Below are 18,151 nucleotides of genomic sequence, written 5' to 3' on the forward strand. Positions count from 1 at the left end.
ATATATGCTCAACGAATGAAAAAGGAAACTTAATGGATCTTCTGCAGTAGCAACAGCTACAGGCCTTAGGTAGTCTTCAAATTTGAGTTGAAAGGACCCTGATATGAATGCGATGAAGCCTTCAACAGATGCGGTCGACTGGCTCAATAATCAGGAATTTATAGCAGTAACACTGCTGCCCAGAAAATCAGGTTACGGCAACAGTAAATAATGAAACAAAACAAAGAAGAAAAGGAATTTGATGGAGGGGTTAAGAAGGGGGGAAATAGTAAGAAAATGGGCATCTCACCCCTCAAGGTAATAGTTATCTCAGCCATGAGTAAGTATTCAATTTTCATAAACTTAATTCTACATTAACATTATGATCAATGGGCTTTAAATAGCCTTACAAAACTTAGATACAAAAGAATGAAACTAATGGATTAAAATAAGACTTTTCTAATTTGTGTAACTCGCTAACCAAGTTTAACAAAATTATAAACTAACAACTGAACTTAAAAGGAAGCTAATCTAATTACAAATAGGAAACTAATTGTTTAACCAAAAAGGAAACTAACTTGGACAAAAAAATAAAAACTAAATATTATGCTAGCTGGACCAAATCAATGGCTGCAAGAGATCTTTTCTTGGAGCTGAATAAGGGACAATTATATAACTTCTAGAAGATCCTTTTGAAGACCAAAACTTGCTGAGAAAAATATTATTCACGTAAACAGTAACACCAATTATGGAAGCTGCTGGACAGGCTGGATTGATGGTTGCTTGGGCTCTTCTAGAAGAACACTTATGGAAGTAAAATATGCCCTGTTCAGGGGGCTGCTATGCTGATTCAATGGCTGCAGGAGTGGACCAGCATATGTGTAAAATTGGGGCCAACAATGCTGGCTTGACGGGACTAAACCAGGTCCAGACTTGGGACAGAATTGAACCATGGTTTGCTCAATTCAAATCATCCTTTTGTTAGCCCTATCTACATCACTTTATAGTTCAAATCCTTAGTAATACTACCAATAGACGATAAATTAGTAGAAAACTGAGGGACATGCAACACAAAGGATAGAGACATAAAAGGGGAGCATTAAATGGAACCCGATCTCACAATAGGAGAAAGGGAACCATCAGTGACCCGAACTTTGGTATTACTTGAGGAAGGGCAACAGGTAGAAAAAAATGTGTGCAAACCAATCATGTGATCAGTAGCCCAGAGTTGATTATCCAAGCCTGGGAGCAACAGATGCACTATGACAATAGAAGATAGTACCTGACTGGGCTAAGTGACAAGCATTAATGGCAGGCAAGGAAGAGGCATTAACAGCAGTGGAGGATCCCATCTAAGTTAGCATATAACGAAGCATAGTCATCTCGTCAGTAGACAAGGAAGATCATGTAGTAGTAAAGCTGTCAGAATTGGCTGTAGTCTCAAATTGATCTGCCTGAGTGTTCTTCCCACGACCCTGATTACGCCTGCGAGAGTTGGTGGGGTACCCATGAAGCTTCCAAGTCCCCCTAATGTGACACTCCTTACCACAGTAGTCACATTTAACAATTGGTCTGTCTGTAAAGGAGGAGTTAGCAGTCCTGGAACCAATACCAACAGCAAAGACGAGATCCTCAAGAGTGGGTGAGGGATCACGATTAAGCACATCAGCCCTAGTTTGATCGAATTCCACATTGAGAAGGTAAGAAAATCATAAACACGAAGCTCCTCCTCACGTTTCTTAAAACCTACAACATCAGTCTCACAAACAGTTTGCTAGGTCTCATAATAATCAATCTCACTCCACATGCCCTGCAGATCAAAATAATATTGAGATACAGAAAGCTCCTTTTGAGTAGCCCTATGGAATTTTTTCCTCAGTTTAAAACATTGGGCATGCTATCCCAGATAAGAATATGTGGCCTTAGTGGCTTTCCAGATCTTAGCAGCAGAATCAAGCAACAAGTATGTCCTAGCAATAAAAGGGGATAGAGTTGATAAGGTAGGAGTAGTTTATGCATAAACACTAAATTGAGGGTATTGCACTAGGAATTCAAGGTTTGTTGTTGTCCCATAAATGTAAAATCATTGTTCCCAACTTTGATTTTCACTTTAGTTAGAGAGAAATATGGATGGTAGCAACTTTGGAACAAAAACCCCTCAAAAAATTGTGTTTTCTGAAAAATACCCATCTTGACCATTATATGACCGTAGCGCACTATATCGGTACATACCGATACTCACCGATACGTACTGATCGATACATACCGATACTCACCGATACGTACTGATACTCATCGATACGTACCGATCGATACATACAAATACTGATACTTACCGATACATACCGAAACGCATATTTCACCTCGATTTTATATTTTCCATAGAGTATCAGTACGTATCGATAGTGTATTGGTGCATATCGATATGTATCATAGATTATATATCGATACGAAATGATTTTAAAAATTCCATGTATCGTATCGGTGTGTCGTATCGGTCGGCTAAATTTAATATACGTATCGGAGGGTATCGTATCGGTATCGGTATCGGAGATACTTTAAACCATGGGTAGGACATTACCATCCAATTGGCAGCATCCCATTTGTCCTGAGCAGAACCAGCAATAGTGGCGCATATTGAATCACCTGTGTAAAATCCGGCATAACCACGACCAGCAATCGACAGGTAGTAGGATCGAGACCATATCAGATAATTGCTCCTCATCCAACTTGATGGAGTTAGTAGGGAAGAGAGGGTAGTCATGATTAGAGGAATGACTCCCTCCCTCCTGGTGAACATACGTCTCAGAATCTTCAAACGCCATAGGTACTGATTCAACGAACAATCACAAGAAAAGACACCAATCCAGATCTAACCAAGCATAGGAGTTTGGATCAAATCTGTGACCAAAAAAGGGTCCCTGGTGAGACGACACTCACCATTGAGCGAGAGACCCTAAAAAGGGAAAAGAAGAGAACCACGCGAGGGAGAGAGGAGCGCTGTTGTGGTCGACGGTGGCTGGCTATGGTGGTTGGCGATGGCTCGTGCTAGGCTGGCGGTGGCGCTAGGTGGTGGCTAGCAGTGGCTAGAGGTGGGCGGCTATGCGGTTTGCATAGGGTGAAAAAGAGGGGCGGCGGTGGTGGTGATGGTTAGGGTTAAGAGTTAAGGTTTTTTCTAGAGAAGGAAAAGAGAAAAATGTTCCTCATTAACCTACACTGATACCATGAAGAATTAGGGAAATTGTGACTTGTGCATTACTAAGCACAGCCCTCTATTATTTATAATGAAATAAACCCTACGTGGGCTTAAGGATCCATTTGGATATAACACCTAAAACCCGTTATTACAATAAATCATTATTCAACAATTGGTTTGTGAACTATGGTCAAATTCTGACCATCAGACAAGACTTACTTTGACCATATGGTTGACCAAAATTATTTTGGGGTTCAACTTGGGATTCAGTCAAACACTTAAAAAGGGTTATGTAATTTGAACCTAGGGTTCATCCTACCTACCCCCCCCCCCCCCAAATCATTTAACTAGGACCAAAATTGAAATTTGTTTCTTCGCTTTTGATCACTTCAATAAATGTCGCCATTCAAGAATAATCAATCACTTAAATAGGATTCAAAAAAAAAAATGTTTGCAGTAGCAAAATTGGCAACTATATCTTTTTCTTTTGAGTAATGAATTCTTTTGCATCTTTTTTTTCATAACTAATCGATGCAGTTCAAGAAAATACAAACCTCGCCTCTCAGCTCTGCATAGTAAACCGCCCCGAACCCACCTTCACCAATTTTGCTAGCAATATTAAAGTCATTTGTAGCCTTAGAAAGTTCTTCGTATGAGAACTCCACTGATTTGTCCACAGTGATAGCTGCAAGTCTGGAGGACATACCCCCAACAAGAGTACTTGATTCAGTAGCTTTATCCGAGGTACTCCCAGAACCTAGGCAGACAAAAGGAGAAAAGTAAAATCAATGATAACTGAAATCATATGCCTTCTACTGTAGCATCTAATGTACAATTTGATTAGACAGTTTACGAGAACAAGGAAAAAAGAAAGAAAAGGTGCTCAAAAGCAGAGTGAGAGAGAAAAAGCAACTTTCACCGGGAGGATAAGATAAAGCATTCAGTTCATGGGTACTTCCTTTTTGTCTTTTAGGGAGGGTAGGGGAGGATAGGGGTTTTTACGGGTGAAAATGTGAAATTTTCAAGTTTATTCAAAGAAGACCTGCATACATCTAATTTGAATTTTTGAGTTTCTTCTTTTTAGGTAAAAATCTCGACAATAACATAGGAGTTTCTACTTTATTTTCACATAAAGGGAGTGCATTAATCCATCCATATTCCATACTGACAATCAATTCGACCTAAAAAAGGGGATGAGAGTCCCCCCCCTCCAAAAAAAAAGAGCCTGTCGGACTATAATGACTATCCAATCAGTTGTATTCTCCTGAAAAGTCTGACATCTAAATAGACAGAAGAAATTCCCAGGAAAAAACAACATACTCCAGTTATTAGATGGTTAAAGTCACAAGAGCACGCTGATTTTTCTCCTATCAGATCCCTCAGATCCTCCATGTGCACAATTAATACAGTAGATAAATTTAGCGGTAACACTATAATGGTATCTCCTTTTTCATTGTACTTTTCAAAGAAAACATATTTCCAGTTGCAAGATGCCATAAAAATAGATAAATTCATGAAATTCATGATAAATGAAGTCACAAGTTCCAATGAGACAGTTATGTTTGGAGAAAAACATAAACAGCAACAACCGTTCCCATTTTAAATGCAGGTTCACAGAATCATTCTACAGAATAATTAATTATATACATAAGAAGGAAAAACAGCATTACAGTTGGAAGCAACACAACATTAGACTATAGTTCACACATAAAGTATGTATAAAATGAAATCAACTTTAACAACAGCAACAACAATGATGATGGTGGTGATATGATGCTTCAAACAAGCATTATGAGTAAAATGCATTTGACATTCTCCATTGAAGCTTTTGTTACTGAACAATAGCATAAGAAATTTTGTATTCTCTTTGTCATGCAACTCATGTCCCAATTTTGAAGCAACAAAACTGGTAGAATAACCATGCAAAACATAGGAAAATCCTGAAAAAATTCTACTATAAAGGAAGATGTGGTCAATAGAGATATTTAGCCATAAGAAAGAAGGATTACGACGCTCATGATGAATAGAATGAAGTTCAGATGCTGAGTGAAGCAATGACGCCTCTTTAACCTTCTTCCTTCTGTAAACCAGAAAGATAATAAAACCTGCCAGAAACAGTGCCATGGCTACTCCTGCGACAGATATGCCAGCGATAGCTCCACTTGGTAATCCTGCTGAAATTTAGCGGTTGGACATATTATCAGCTTAAAAATAATATCAAAGCCTCATTTTGGCATACTGAATTGCCAACCCAAATGACCCATGCATAGCAGATAACAAGCATAAAACTGGCATGCAAAGAAGATTCAAGCCACCTGAACTGCAAAATGGGGGAAACAGTACCCATGTTAGACAGCTGGAAGAAGTAGTAATGACTTAAAGCGGAAATTGGCTCAATCCTTGACTAATTGAATACAAATTACCTTGTCTTCAAGGGTGGAAATGTTCCATTTGGATCTGCAAGAAGATGAAGAACGCTAGCAAGTATTAATTCCAAGCACTACAAGTTGTAGGATAGTGAAAATTTAGAAAGAGGGGGAGGGGGAGAAAGTTAATAGTCCAGAAATAGAAATTCAGCTGTATATTCCAAATTAAATCAATAACAAAGACAACAAGCTAAATCATTCAAACCTATGTACCCCCTCACTCCAATGATATCTTGTGACCATGACCATGGAATATGGAAAATTATCCCTTTCATGTTTAAATTTCAAGGGCTACAACTATTGCAGGTATTACTGAGAAGCTAAAACTAGCAAGTCTTATTTATTTGGAATGTTTCTGTGGTATTAAGCGAACATTATGCAATAGAGGTTCTGAGAAAATAAGATACATATACTTCCTATTCATGATAATGGGTCAGCATACATGATACTTAATTACTCAATCTCCTTCTTATCGTTAATTCTTTCTTCTTCTGTCTCCCCAAATTTAATGGATAGCGAAGTATGATCATTCTTCACATTTTTTATTTTTTTTTCTGTTACAAATTTACGCATTCTGAATCCGCATTGTTCATTTTTTTTTTTCTTCTGAATTGTGGACAATTATAAGCAGATATAACAATCTTACTAGCAGAATTAGGGATCACCTTTGCCAGGAACGAACACCAAACCACTACCAAGGTCGAAATTTGTGTTGGGGTTGTAAGCCTGCAGTAAACTAGAACTTACGCCGAATTCATTGGCGACCGAAGACAAGTTGTCACCAGGGCGAAGAGGGTAAGTCACAAACAACCCATAAGCCTTGGAGACACTGCTATCTCCACAAGAGCAATTGACAGCAACACTGAGCTGGGCAGTGTCTGGAATGTTTTCGGCAGGGTAACTGTTCCAACTCTGCAACCACTTCGTGGTCGTGAGGTTCGCATAAACCGTCTTAGCGATATAATCGTAGGTGTTGCCTTTGATGACTTGGTACGTGAATACATGAGCCAAGTACTCATTGTTGATGCATTTGCAGGGGGAGAAAGGAACGATTACCTTGGTTCCGGCTGCAACAGTATCCTTGTTGGTTATCGTTTGTTTGTTGTAGCTAAGAATATCATTAATAGTATTGCTTGTGACGGTAGCGATGTATGTGAGAGTACAGCCGTCCCACAGATAATAAGAAGCCAAACCCAGATCACAGCTGCTCCCACACTTAGCTTCTGCTCCAACGAAAAAGAACAAGAGGAAGAATGACAAACCTAGCCCTAACCCTAATTCTGATCTTGCCATTGCAGCAGCCACCATTTTTGACAGAGATAGAAGAACCCTCGGAAGAAGAGAGCAGGTATGACCATTAACAAAGTACAAATCCAGGAAACCTTGCAAAATGCAAACCTTCCTGACTCTCAATTCTTGCAAATTTCATAAAACTCGATCTCCTCTCCCAAAACACAGAAATCAAGAGAAGAGAAGTAACTCTTGAGATCTGAATTCGTCTTGGTCGATTATTTACGAAGTTTGGAAATATAGAGGTCCGTAATTGACCCGTCTGCATTGTGGACTCTGTAAATCCTCTTCGACGACTATGACTATTTTTCTCTTTCTCCATTTTAAAGAATAAATATTGAAACAAAATCCCCCTTCCTCCACCTTGCGGTTCTTCAATGGTCTTCCACAGTAAGTCGGTGAGCTTGGCTTCATTGTGGAGCTTTCCCTTTGGCTAGTGGCTGGTAGTGGCTACAACTTAAAAGTAAAAAAAAATTAAAAGTAAAATTAATCACACCAAAAAACAATTAAATAAAATTAGAGCATAGATTTAAAAATGAATTTCTGCAATTATTACATAATAAAATTACTTCAATAAAAATAAATAAATTTACATTTAATTTTAAAAGAGGTTTCTCCATGTTATGATTATTGGGAAATATATCAACATCGAATCTATACGTTCAAAGTAACAGAAAGTAAATAATAAAAAATTTAATATGGGGGAAATTACAGCCAAGCGGGAAAGTTTTTTTCATAGTTTTTAGTGAATGATTATATATATATATATAATAATTTTAAAGTTAGTGAATGATTATGTGAGATAATGGTTACAATTCAGGTTTAAAATTTAATTCCTCTTCCTTTTTAATTTCCCTTACAACTAAATGGAACCTAATAGTGATAACCCTAACAAAAGTAAAGGAAAAAATCCCCCACAATGCGTGTGCCATCTCCCTTTTACATTAGTCTTTTTTGTTTTTTTCTTTTTCTTACTTTGACCATGTAGGCCTCATATTGGTGTATTGAATTCACAATGTTGAACTCATATTCAAAAGAAGCACCCAACATGGAATTCACTACTCTAATTGGGAGAATATCAAAGAGATAGCATGTCTATAATTGATTAGACATAAATCCCGATCCGGTGATATTTTGGTGAAATCATTTGTATGATTTTGAAAATTACTATTATTTATTAGAAAAAATGTTGGGTATGCTGCTGATATCAAGTATGCTAGCACTCGTTATGTCTATCTCTCTCTTCCCTTTTTCTAAAATGACCCTCATATCCTTCTTGAATGATACTCCATCATATGATCCTATTGGTGCTATCCGCTAGCATACTTGATATCGGTGGCATACCTATCCCTCTCCCTTATTTATTAATATTTATTTTAACAAAAAAAAATAAAAACATTTAAAGGTCCAATCAAAATCATAGAATGTATAGAATTGCATTTTCAATAGAATGGGGTTTTGATAATAAATTTATACATGCCCTATAGTCTATTATGTTATATTGTATAATGGAAAGATTGATGCTTAATTATCTAATAAAATTGGATGATTTTGGCTACATATACTGATACACCCAGTTGTGTATATATTAAAAAGGGAGAGCGATAGGTATGCCGCCAATATCAAGTATGCTAGCGGATAGCAATAATATGATCACATGATGGAGTATCATTCAGGAAGGATATGAGGGTCATTTCAGAGAAAGAGAAGAGAGAGATAGACACAATGGGTGCTAGCATACTTGATATCGGCGGCATGCCCAACATTGTCCCTATTATTAATAAATACCACTTGAGAAGGTGGCATTGATATAATTCATGGCATGATCGGTGGAATTCCAATGTAATCTTACCCCTTATTGATTTAGATTCATCCATTATGGTCGTAGGTATTTGAATTAACCGTCAACCTTGGAAGGCTTAGAGTCTTACTGCGAGATTTGATCTCATATCAAAATTAAAGAGATAATAGAGAAGAAAAGTTGGACCATGTGTTTGAATGGTAATCTCACTCCCTTCCTCTCTTTTTAAATAACTATCATCATACTTTCCCTTTCTGCTCATGTAAGTGTGTGAGGAAAACACTAAGGTTTTGAGAAAGTGAGCGGATCATCTGCTCGTACGGTAAATAAGTGCCATGTTTCCAACCTCCTTACGAAGGTAATCTTCCGTTATTTTTGTTATTCAAATTTTAAATCTTTTTTTTATTTTCCCTATTTTTGAGGAATTTGAAATTATTTAATTTTATTAACCTTTTTTATCTCTTCTATTTGTGGAGAGTTCAGATCGTGAACACTCACATCTCTCTCTCTCTCTACCATCAATTTGTTGATCATATGTGAGTGCATGTATGGCTCAAAATCATTACAAGCATGGGTATAGTAAATTCCCCTAATAAATCCCTTCTAAATATTATCTTCCTTCTTGATTTTATTGGATTTGTTCTGCAAGTTCAATTTTAAGTTTCTAGATTGAGTGATATAATTCCTCTTCAAGAAGATTTTGCGTACCTTTAGGTAATTCTTCTCTCAAATTTCTTATGATTCATTGTAGATGATCTTCACCCACAGGGATTGTGATTAGCACTCAAACACACACATGATCCGCTACACCATTTGAAATTTCTGATTACTAGCAGGATTGAAATTGAAGAAAACAAGAAAAACGATACTTCAATTACTAAAACAGGTTTGAAATTGGAGAAAAATGGAGAGAGAGAGAGAGAGAGAGAGAGAGAGAGAGAGAGAGAGAGAGAGAGAGAGAGAGAGAGAGAGACGACGTGAGGTACTATTCCTTTGAATTCTCCAGAAAAATTAAAAAAAAAAAAAAAAACTAATGAAAATCAGTAATAGTTTATCTTAAGAGATTGTTTTTATATCCATGATTTGAAACTCCCCACAAATAGAGGAGATAAAAAAGGTTAATAAAATATGAATAATTTCAAATTCCTCAAAAATAGGAAAAATAAAAAGATTTAAAAATTTGAATAAAAAAATTAACGAAAAGTTACCTTCGTAAGTAGGTTGGACACATGGCATCTATTTACTGTACGTGTAGTTTGAATCATCTGCTCGTACAAGCAGATGATCCGCTCTCTTGAGAAAACCTTACTAAGTGGTAATTTTTGTGCTAGCCGATCAGGACACGTTGTTGCCTAAGTGGGAATAATACTTCTTGGAAGGGCTAAGATCACGTGGAGAAGTTGCAATTGTGACCTTTTGAGGTGATCTTTATTTCTTACTCTATTTTATTAAAGTTTTGAAATGCTCCCTTTGCTGATGGTATGATCCCATTCCCAACAAATTAAGGCAAAGGAAACTAATGAAACTTAGTTTAAAAATTTTTTTTGGAAATCTGTACTATTTTTTTGGTAAATAAACTGTTTGTAATATTTTGATTGAGTCCTAATAAATATGGTAATCATACTTTTCAAATGAAATTTTATTTTTCTTCTTGAAACAAAATTTTGGTAGCAAAATATACTAAATGATAGTAAATAATTTTTTTTATTTAATTGCATAAATCATGAATTCAAGAACTTTTAATTTTGTTTTAATGTGTTTTCAATTCTTTCCCCTTTTTTTCTTCCACTCCATTTCAAGTAAAAAACAAGAAAGAAAGGAAATGAAAACAATTTAAAAATTAAAATAAAGTGTTTGTAATCATAACTAGGTAATATAGACAAAGTTTAAATCTTGTATGTTCAATAGATATTGAGAAAAGTATGGGCACACTGCCAGGGTTTCTGGACTGTCACTCTCTCCCCCCTTTTTCGAAAGGCCCCCTACCCCTTCCTGGCCTACCCACTTACTCACACATTAGTTCAGTCCACCTATATGTAGTAAGCAGGCATTGTGCATGTCCCTTTCTCCCCTTATATATATTTTAAGGAAAAAAGAACACTCCCTAGTTATGCGGCCCCTGCGCCAGTGCGGGGACAAATGAGGGAGTGCACATGGGCATAAACACGGGGTAGGTTTTTTAGGATTTCCCATTTCTGTGTTTAGGCGTAGGGGTTGTGCGACTAGGAAAACTTCATTTCCCAATATTTTAGATGCAATAATAAAATTATTATTATTATTATTATTATTATTATTATTATTATTATTATTATTATTGGGATAAAGAACGCTGACAGGTTGCGTAGCGTACTAGAACCTCCCTATGTCTATCTCTCTCCTCCCTACTCCCTCTTATGAATTGAAATATCTATCCCCTCTTGTGAAAAGACAGAAATAGACCAAAGGGATGCGCTAATGTACATTACGCAACCAGATAGACAAAATATTATTACTTTTTCATCCAAAAGATTTGATTATAAAATAAAATAAAGGAAGAAAGTTCCCTGCCTGGAGCATGACTCCCTCACCTACACTCTTATGTATGTCTCTTCTCCTCCATATAAAATGACCTCTCGACCGCTTATAGATTGAACTAAAGAGAGAAAGCTAATTGGGCCTTGAGCAGGCACGCGAGTCACACTCTTGGACTGAGAACCCTCCACCTAAAATAAATTGTGGTAACTATTTTTGAGTTTGATACATAATAATATATAAGCTAGTAATGATTGCAAATTTTTCTTTTTATGCTCAGTTCATGCGCTTGCATTCTTGTGTATATCTCTTTCTCTTCCCTATGAAATAATATCATTACCCCAATAGATTGAATAAAAAAAAGGAAGGACATTGATTGGGTCTCAGATATGTGTAGGAACCATGCTTCAAGACAAAAAGCACTTGCCATTTCATTTTATATCAATATCATTTCCCTTCACTTCGTTTCCAACCAATAATCAGGCGTGTAATCGAGATCTCTGTCCTTGAGGACTGGGCCACCTTTCATGTGGCTTTAATCTGCTAGAAATATGTCACTTAGCAAAGGCGTGGTATCAGTCTACAGCTTACTGTTTCTAGCTAAGCATTATATCACTTCCTTCACACGCAATATGACCAGTTAAGTTCCTTGTGGCTAGTCAATAAGTCTGAAGGACCATTCTCATGCGATTTGATCCACACACATGGAATTCATTGTAGGGCTTTTCCTTATGTGGATTGCATTTGTGTGGATCAGGATCATGCAAGAATGGTTCTTGAACTACAACCTGATCCACTCTCCACCTCACTGGCGCATCCACATCATTTTCATTATAGCCTCGCATTCCATCTTCTCCTGCTACGCGATCAAGCAACATCTTTTTTCACTTCAAATATCTATAGGTATCAAATTTGGTGAATCGGGTTATCTTCATTAATATCGGCTATGCTTGATATTAATACAACAATAAAACCTGCTTTTATTAAGGATAAAATTATTTGAATCTTTTTAATTAAAATTGATGGAAAAATGTCGGATTCAATTAATATGTTTTAAATAATAACACTGAAGGGAGAGGGTTGGGCATGTCACCAGCTTTCGATAAGTTAGCTGCATGCGCCAATCACACAGTTGGACATTGGATGACATATGCTGGCACTCTAACGATGTGCCTAGCCTTTTCCTAATACTAAAATACCCTTATCAATTTACAATAAGTTTTAAATAATTAAACAAGAAATTAAATGAAAAAAAAAAAAGATTCATAAGATATATATACTTTCAGACTTGACACTTCAACATCAACCCAAGTGGCATAGTGAAATATCAACCCGTTTTGTAAAAAAGAAAAGCAAATAAATTTGCTTCAAATCTATGGTGAAGGAAATCAATGGTCAAGTATGTCATCTCTCCGATTATACATAATCATTCATACCCTTGAGATCTGATTCAACTATGATTAAGGTAGGTAACCCCTTCACCCACAAACTCAGGTCTAAAAGAAAAAAAACTTTCCCTATATTAAGAGTTGATTAGTTGCAAGAAAAGTGATAGACACGATATCCACCTAAACTCCATCTATCATGAAAAATCGTGACTAGAAAAGTTTGCTTAATGTGAAAAAATTACCAAGTATGGCAACCTCTCATGATCTCATGAGTCATGCCCGTTGCATTAGGCTAATTATGGCCACTTTCCTCTCCCTCTCTCTCTCTCTCTCTCTGTCTCACTCACGTAGATTGTAATTCCAACCCAAAGGCCAGAAACCCAAAACATGAGAACCAAGTAGCAACCCACGTAAGGAAAACATGAATAACCCTCACTTTTACGCGTAAAGCTTTTCTGGGGACTTCTCCAGTGAAAATGTTATAAGTGTGGGACAGATCTACAACCTCTACTATTTATACGCATCAAATCCTTCGCTCCTTTCTGTGTAACATTAACCCTATATTCCTTCTACATTTACCTCCTACTGAAAGCAAAACAAAAAAATGTTTCCCTTCTCAGCTCAAATTGCTATTCTATTGTTCTTAGTAGTGATACCAGAGGTTATGGTTGTAGCAGTTGAAGACACAAGCCCAAACTCATCAGGCACCAGTGTCTCTGCACCGTCTTCTCCATGGTTGAAGAAAGTAACAAACTCGAGACCAATTGGATGTGAGAGACAACCATGGATTTGTGACAATGGTGGAAAAAGGTTTCCACCCAGGGTTAGGATGCTGTGTTGCAGAAACCGTTGTGTGGATGTGATGACCGATGTGAATAACTGTGGGTTTTGTGGAATTAAGTGTCTTTTCAGTCGGAAATGTTGTAATGGGTTGTGTGTGGATACAAATGTGAATCCTGTTCATTGTGGGAGGTGTTGGAACAGATGCCCCTCTGGGGTTCTGTGTTTCTATGGGCTTTGTGGTTACGCAGAGCCAGCACTCCCTCCCTTTCCCTTTGCTTCTCCTCCAAGAACATCACTTACTCCAAAGCGTCATCTTCCAGCTACACCATGAATACCTACATATCATCTTTGCATGTTTACCATTTCCTTCATCCAACCTGGCTTGTATTTTTTATTTTTTTGAGTCAAATGAGGTAAGTATGGCAGCAGGGAGGGGTTAATTGATGTTTCATGAGGTTCCATATATGCTTCCTTTTTATTATTATGTATTTTATGAATGCTGAGATATCAACATATTTAACTCCCAAAATAAAATTGCATATGAATTAACAATTGTTCTCTTTAATTCATTTTAACACGGAATAGAGATGGGTTTTAAAAACTTTCAATAGAAAATCTTCATGTGATATTCTTGATAAGTTGGTTTTCACTGGAATGATTTATCATATAGTGGGAAAAGAACAAAATATAGTGGAAAAGGAACAAAAGGAGATGGACTATTGCCCTGTGTTCTATTGAGCAAATCTGAGACATTAATTGTCACTTTTGAGATTAGAAATTTTTTTTGCATAATTGTGTTGGGTGCCCTGACTCAAGCAGAAAAATGTATCTGACCCTTTCTTGAGATCTCCTTCTCACTGCTCTCCCTAATTTTGTTGTATCATATTTGTTTGTTGTTTCTTCCCTCCACCCTTCTTGTTTAAATATATGTCCGTATCCTCATCTTTGTTGTCTATTTTGCCCAATTGTTGTTGTATCCTTCATTGGTGATGTTTATTTTCAGTTGCCTGTGTTATGGCCACCGACCCTTTGATTGCATGTGCGGCTTGTTTTTTTTATTCTTTTCTTTTCTTTTAATATGCCATCTACTCACCCAAAAGAAAAAAAAAAAAAAAAACTTGAATGAAATACTAGGTTTAAAATTTATTTTCATAAATAGTGTAGTTTAATTATACATGGTATTTAGTTCTAATCATGCTATTTTGAGGTTGTGTTTGATATGCATTGTCGTAATATATCTTAGTCTAACGCATTTTGAAACTTGGTTTTTCTCTATTTTCTCGCTTCCAAATGCTTTCTGGAGGCTAGAAATTATTCCTAAAATGTATATCAAAGATAACCTAATACTCATACCATTTTCTTAAATGGTATATCAAACAGTAAGGGTGGCAAATAAGAAATAGGACATAATGGCATAAGAAAATATTTCTTTTCTGAGAGAGGATTCTATGAACAAGTGGCATAAATGAGCGCACCATTGAGGAGCGACAAAACAACAAGGTTATTTCATGTAAAGGAGAGAGAGAGAGAGAGAGAGAGGCTAGCACGTACCCTACTTTTGCCGGTTTAGATAACCTTTTTTATATAAAAAATGTAATTGCCAATATGTTGAATTTAACATAAATGATGTATTTCCATGAACAATGATATTTTTATAAATACGAACCACCAATATTGAAGAGTTACGAACCATGATATTGATTTTAAACTAGTCTTTTTCTTTTTTGTTTTGTTTTGTTTTGTTTTGTTTTTTTATAGAAATTTTTTTAACTTGTCATAACCTTAGAAATGTTGTCTTTTATACATATAGCAATAGGCAAATAGGATATATAAGATATAGCATATAAAAAGTTAATCTATGTATCAATCCTTACATCTCCCACAATCGTGGGGTGACAACTAGTTTTGGTATGTTAAGAGATATTATTATTGTACTCAATGCTTACATTGCATTGTGGGTAAATTGGCCATGTAAAGTATACTACATTAGAAGTAAGAGAATTATTGGTGTTAATGAAATTGGGACTAATGTTCAAGAGATTGGAATCGGCATCATAATTGGTCACTGTTGATTAATCCAAATTACCAAGAATTGAAAAATAAAAAAATACCTTTTAAGTATCAAAAAATAATGCAAAACTCCTTTTGCATGTTGAAAAAGAAATCATATCACTTTTGCCATTTAGGGCTCACCTGTTTAGGTCTTGTAAAAGACTAAAAATGTGACCTATTAGGTATTTGTATTTTCAAAGAAAGGGAAAGGAAATTATGATCTATGAGTTTCCTATATTCTCTTTGGGGAAAGGATTTTCTAAGCAAGTGACAAGGGGGAGAACATCAATGAGATGTGACAAAACGGTATCGTACATAAAAGGGGTAGAGAGATCATTTCATGTGAGAAAAAGAGAGATATACGGTGCTAGCGTACCCTGCCCCGGTGGCACAAAGAACCATTTCCCTTTCTCTTTATTAGAATAGAATATTTTCCTTCCAATTTTATCATATTATACATCAAAAATTATAAAATTTCGTAAATACTAATTATAAGGGATTGACAGGTGATACAGCCAAATCATACGGCTCAGTAGAGTGAGGACACGCGTCGCCCACCGGGACACGTGTCGCCCGCTAGGTAGGGAGTACGAAGACTCTATCACTCTCTGTCACGTCGTTTGCATGAGGGGAATATTCCCCACAAGGAGGACAGAGGTATTGGAGCAAGACTAGGAGAGAGAGGAAGGTGGACCCCAGAAGGCAAGAGGAAACCCTAACCCCGAAGAAGCATATAAGGAGGTCGAGAGGAAGGAAAGAGGTAAGCTCTGATACCCTCACCATTACTCCCTTATTGAATTGTGCGGCCGACCCTGACTTGAGCGTCAGAGGACTAACCCCGGACCAAGCTCCGGGCCTCCGTCGTCTGTGTTTGTGTAGGTTCGACTAGCGGGGTTTTTTGGCAGCAACAGATTGGCGCCATCTGTGGGAACGACAGTAATGGTGGGGAGAACCTACAACCGCAAGAGGACGAGAGCGGCGTCCAACATGGACATAGGGGAAGAACCTTTAGGGGGGCTTCCTCCCTCGGCGGAGATAGGACGAGAAAGGGGCAATGACGACCGGGAAGTATCCATAAGGTACCCATGCTCAAGCGGATATTCAGTACGCGAAGGTAGTGATCCTTCGCCCTCTCCCGAAGCACAAGAATACATGACGAGGGAGCAATTCGAAGCCCTCCAGAACAAGTATGACCGGATGGTCGAGACAATGAAGGAGGTCTCCAAAGCTGTCTCTCAGAGGACCGGCGGAGCACCGCCAGGCCCCCACATCCAGCCTGAGAGGGCTCGAGACGAGGACCGGAGCAGTACAGGATCTATAAGATCTGGTCATAACCTTCGAAACCGAGCAGTGAGGGAAAGTCCCTCACCCCAAGGTAGGACGCAGCATGCCGCCAGAGATCCAGATGGGGATCGGCACCGAGGAGACAATGAGAGGCACGAGGACTCGAGGTTGAGGCGGATGATCCTAGAACTGAAAGACGAGATCAAGAAGGTGGTAGAAAATCAGACCGGAACCCGCGAGCCAGACCTCACTAATGACACGGCTCTAGCTGATGAGGTCATGAGGGATCCGCTCCCGATCAGCTTTCGCCTACCCAAGTATGACACTTATGACGGGTCTGGGGACCCCGTCGATCATCTGGAAGGCTTCAAGGTCGCCATGTAGTTCCATCGAGTCTCGGAAAATATTATGTGTCACGCCCTACCATTAACATTCAGAGGAGCGACAAGGCTATGGTACAACCGTCTGCCGACGAAGTCGATCCACAGCTTCAACGATCTAGGCTACTTCTTCATGAAGGGATTCTCCAGTAGCCAACTCCTTCAGAAGACCACGTTGAACTTGACCAACATCAAGCAACATGAAGGAGAATCACTGCGAAACTACATGAAGCGCTTCCAACAAGAGAAGGTCACGATCAGAGGTCTAGACCCGAAAGAGGAGTTCACAGCCCTGCTGGGAGGCGTCAAGGATAAGGAGCTGAAAAGATCTTTGGCGAAGCATACACCGAGGAACCTGGCCGAGTTGAGAGCTCGGTGCAATAAGTACATCCAGATGGAAGAAACCCTTCAAGCCGATGGAGCAGAACCAAGCCTCGTACAAGAGTAGCAAGCACACTCGCATTTTGCAATTTTTGCTCTTACGCACTTTTAAGTTGTAATTCCTCATCCTAAACTCTGGAGGATCTTATTCATGGAAATTATGAAAGCTGGTTTACGGCAATTAAGAAGAACTCTCCTGTTTGGTGACCTTAACTCTGCCAAATGAATACAGACGAAGGTCCTTGCCTCGGTCGGGGGCTCAAGCTAAGGCCGAGCTGAACTGACCGAAGGTGCTTACCTCAGTTGGGGTCTCGGACAAGGCCGAGCCGAATTGACCGAAGGTCCTCACCTTGGTCGGGGGTCGGCCAAAGCTGAACGGACCTGACCGAAGGTCCTCACCTTGGTCGGGGGTCGGCCAAAGTTGAACGGACCCAACCGAAGGTCCTTACCTCAGACGGTGCTCAGGCTAGGCCGAGCCGAACTGACCGAAGGTCCTTGCCTCGGTCGGGGCTCAAGATAAGGCCGAGCCAAACTGACCGAATGTGCTTACCTCGGTCGGGGTCTCGAACAAGGCCGAGCTGAACTGACCGAAGGTCCTTACCTCGGACGGTGCTCAGGCTAAGGCCGAGCCGAACTGACCGAAGGTCCTTGCCTCGGTCGGTGTCTCGGACAAGGCCGAG

At 38.4% G+C, this 18,151-nt stretch overlaps 2 protein-coding genes across 2 annotated transcripts in view; one reads left to right on the plus strand and one right to left on the minus strand.

Annotated features, from left to right (window-relative positions):
- Nucleotides 1-7,304, minus strand: part of LOC122065713 (chitin elicitor receptor kinase 1-like) — a 41,031-nt gene extending 33,727 nt beyond the window's left edge. The window contains exons 1-4 of the mRNA XM_042629542.1: nt 6,267-7,304; nt 5,599-5,632; nt 5,185-5,354; nt 3,730-3,932 (exon numbers count right to left, since the gene is read on the minus strand). Of these exons, the coding sequence (XP_042485476.1) occupies nt 3,730-3,932; nt 5,185-5,354; nt 5,599-5,632; nt 6,267-6,909 (1,050 nt within the window). The 5' untranslated portion in view covers nt 6,910-7,304. The remainder of the gene's footprint in view (nt 1-3,729; nt 3,933-5,184; nt 5,355-5,598; nt 5,633-6,266) is intronic.
- A 5,951-nt stretch (nt 7,305-13,255) lies between these two features.
- LOC122065712 (stigma-specific STIG1-like protein 4) lies at nt 13,256-13,705 on the plus strand. The gene has a single exon (XM_042629541.1). It carries the CDS (start codon nt 13,256-13,258, stop codon nt 13,703-13,705), a length of 450 nt encoding a protein of 149 aa, XP_042485475.1.
- The last annotated feature ends 4,446 nt before the right edge of the window (nt 13,706-18,151 follow it).

This window comes from Macadamia integrifolia, unplaced genomic scaffold (genome assembly GCF_013358625.1).
Source record: "Macadamia integrifolia cultivar HAES 741 unplaced genomic scaffold, SCU_Mint_v3 scaffold2103, whole genome shotgun sequence".
Classification (NCBI taxonomy): Eukaryota; Viridiplantae; Streptophyta; class Magnoliopsida; order Proteales; family Proteaceae; genus Macadamia; species Macadamia integrifolia.

Excerpts from the sequence above, each read along its gene's own strand:
- LOC122065712 (XM_042629541.1), top strand. The coding sequence starts at position 13,256 with ATGGTTGTAGCAGTTGAAGACACAAGCCCAAACTCATCAGGCACCAGT.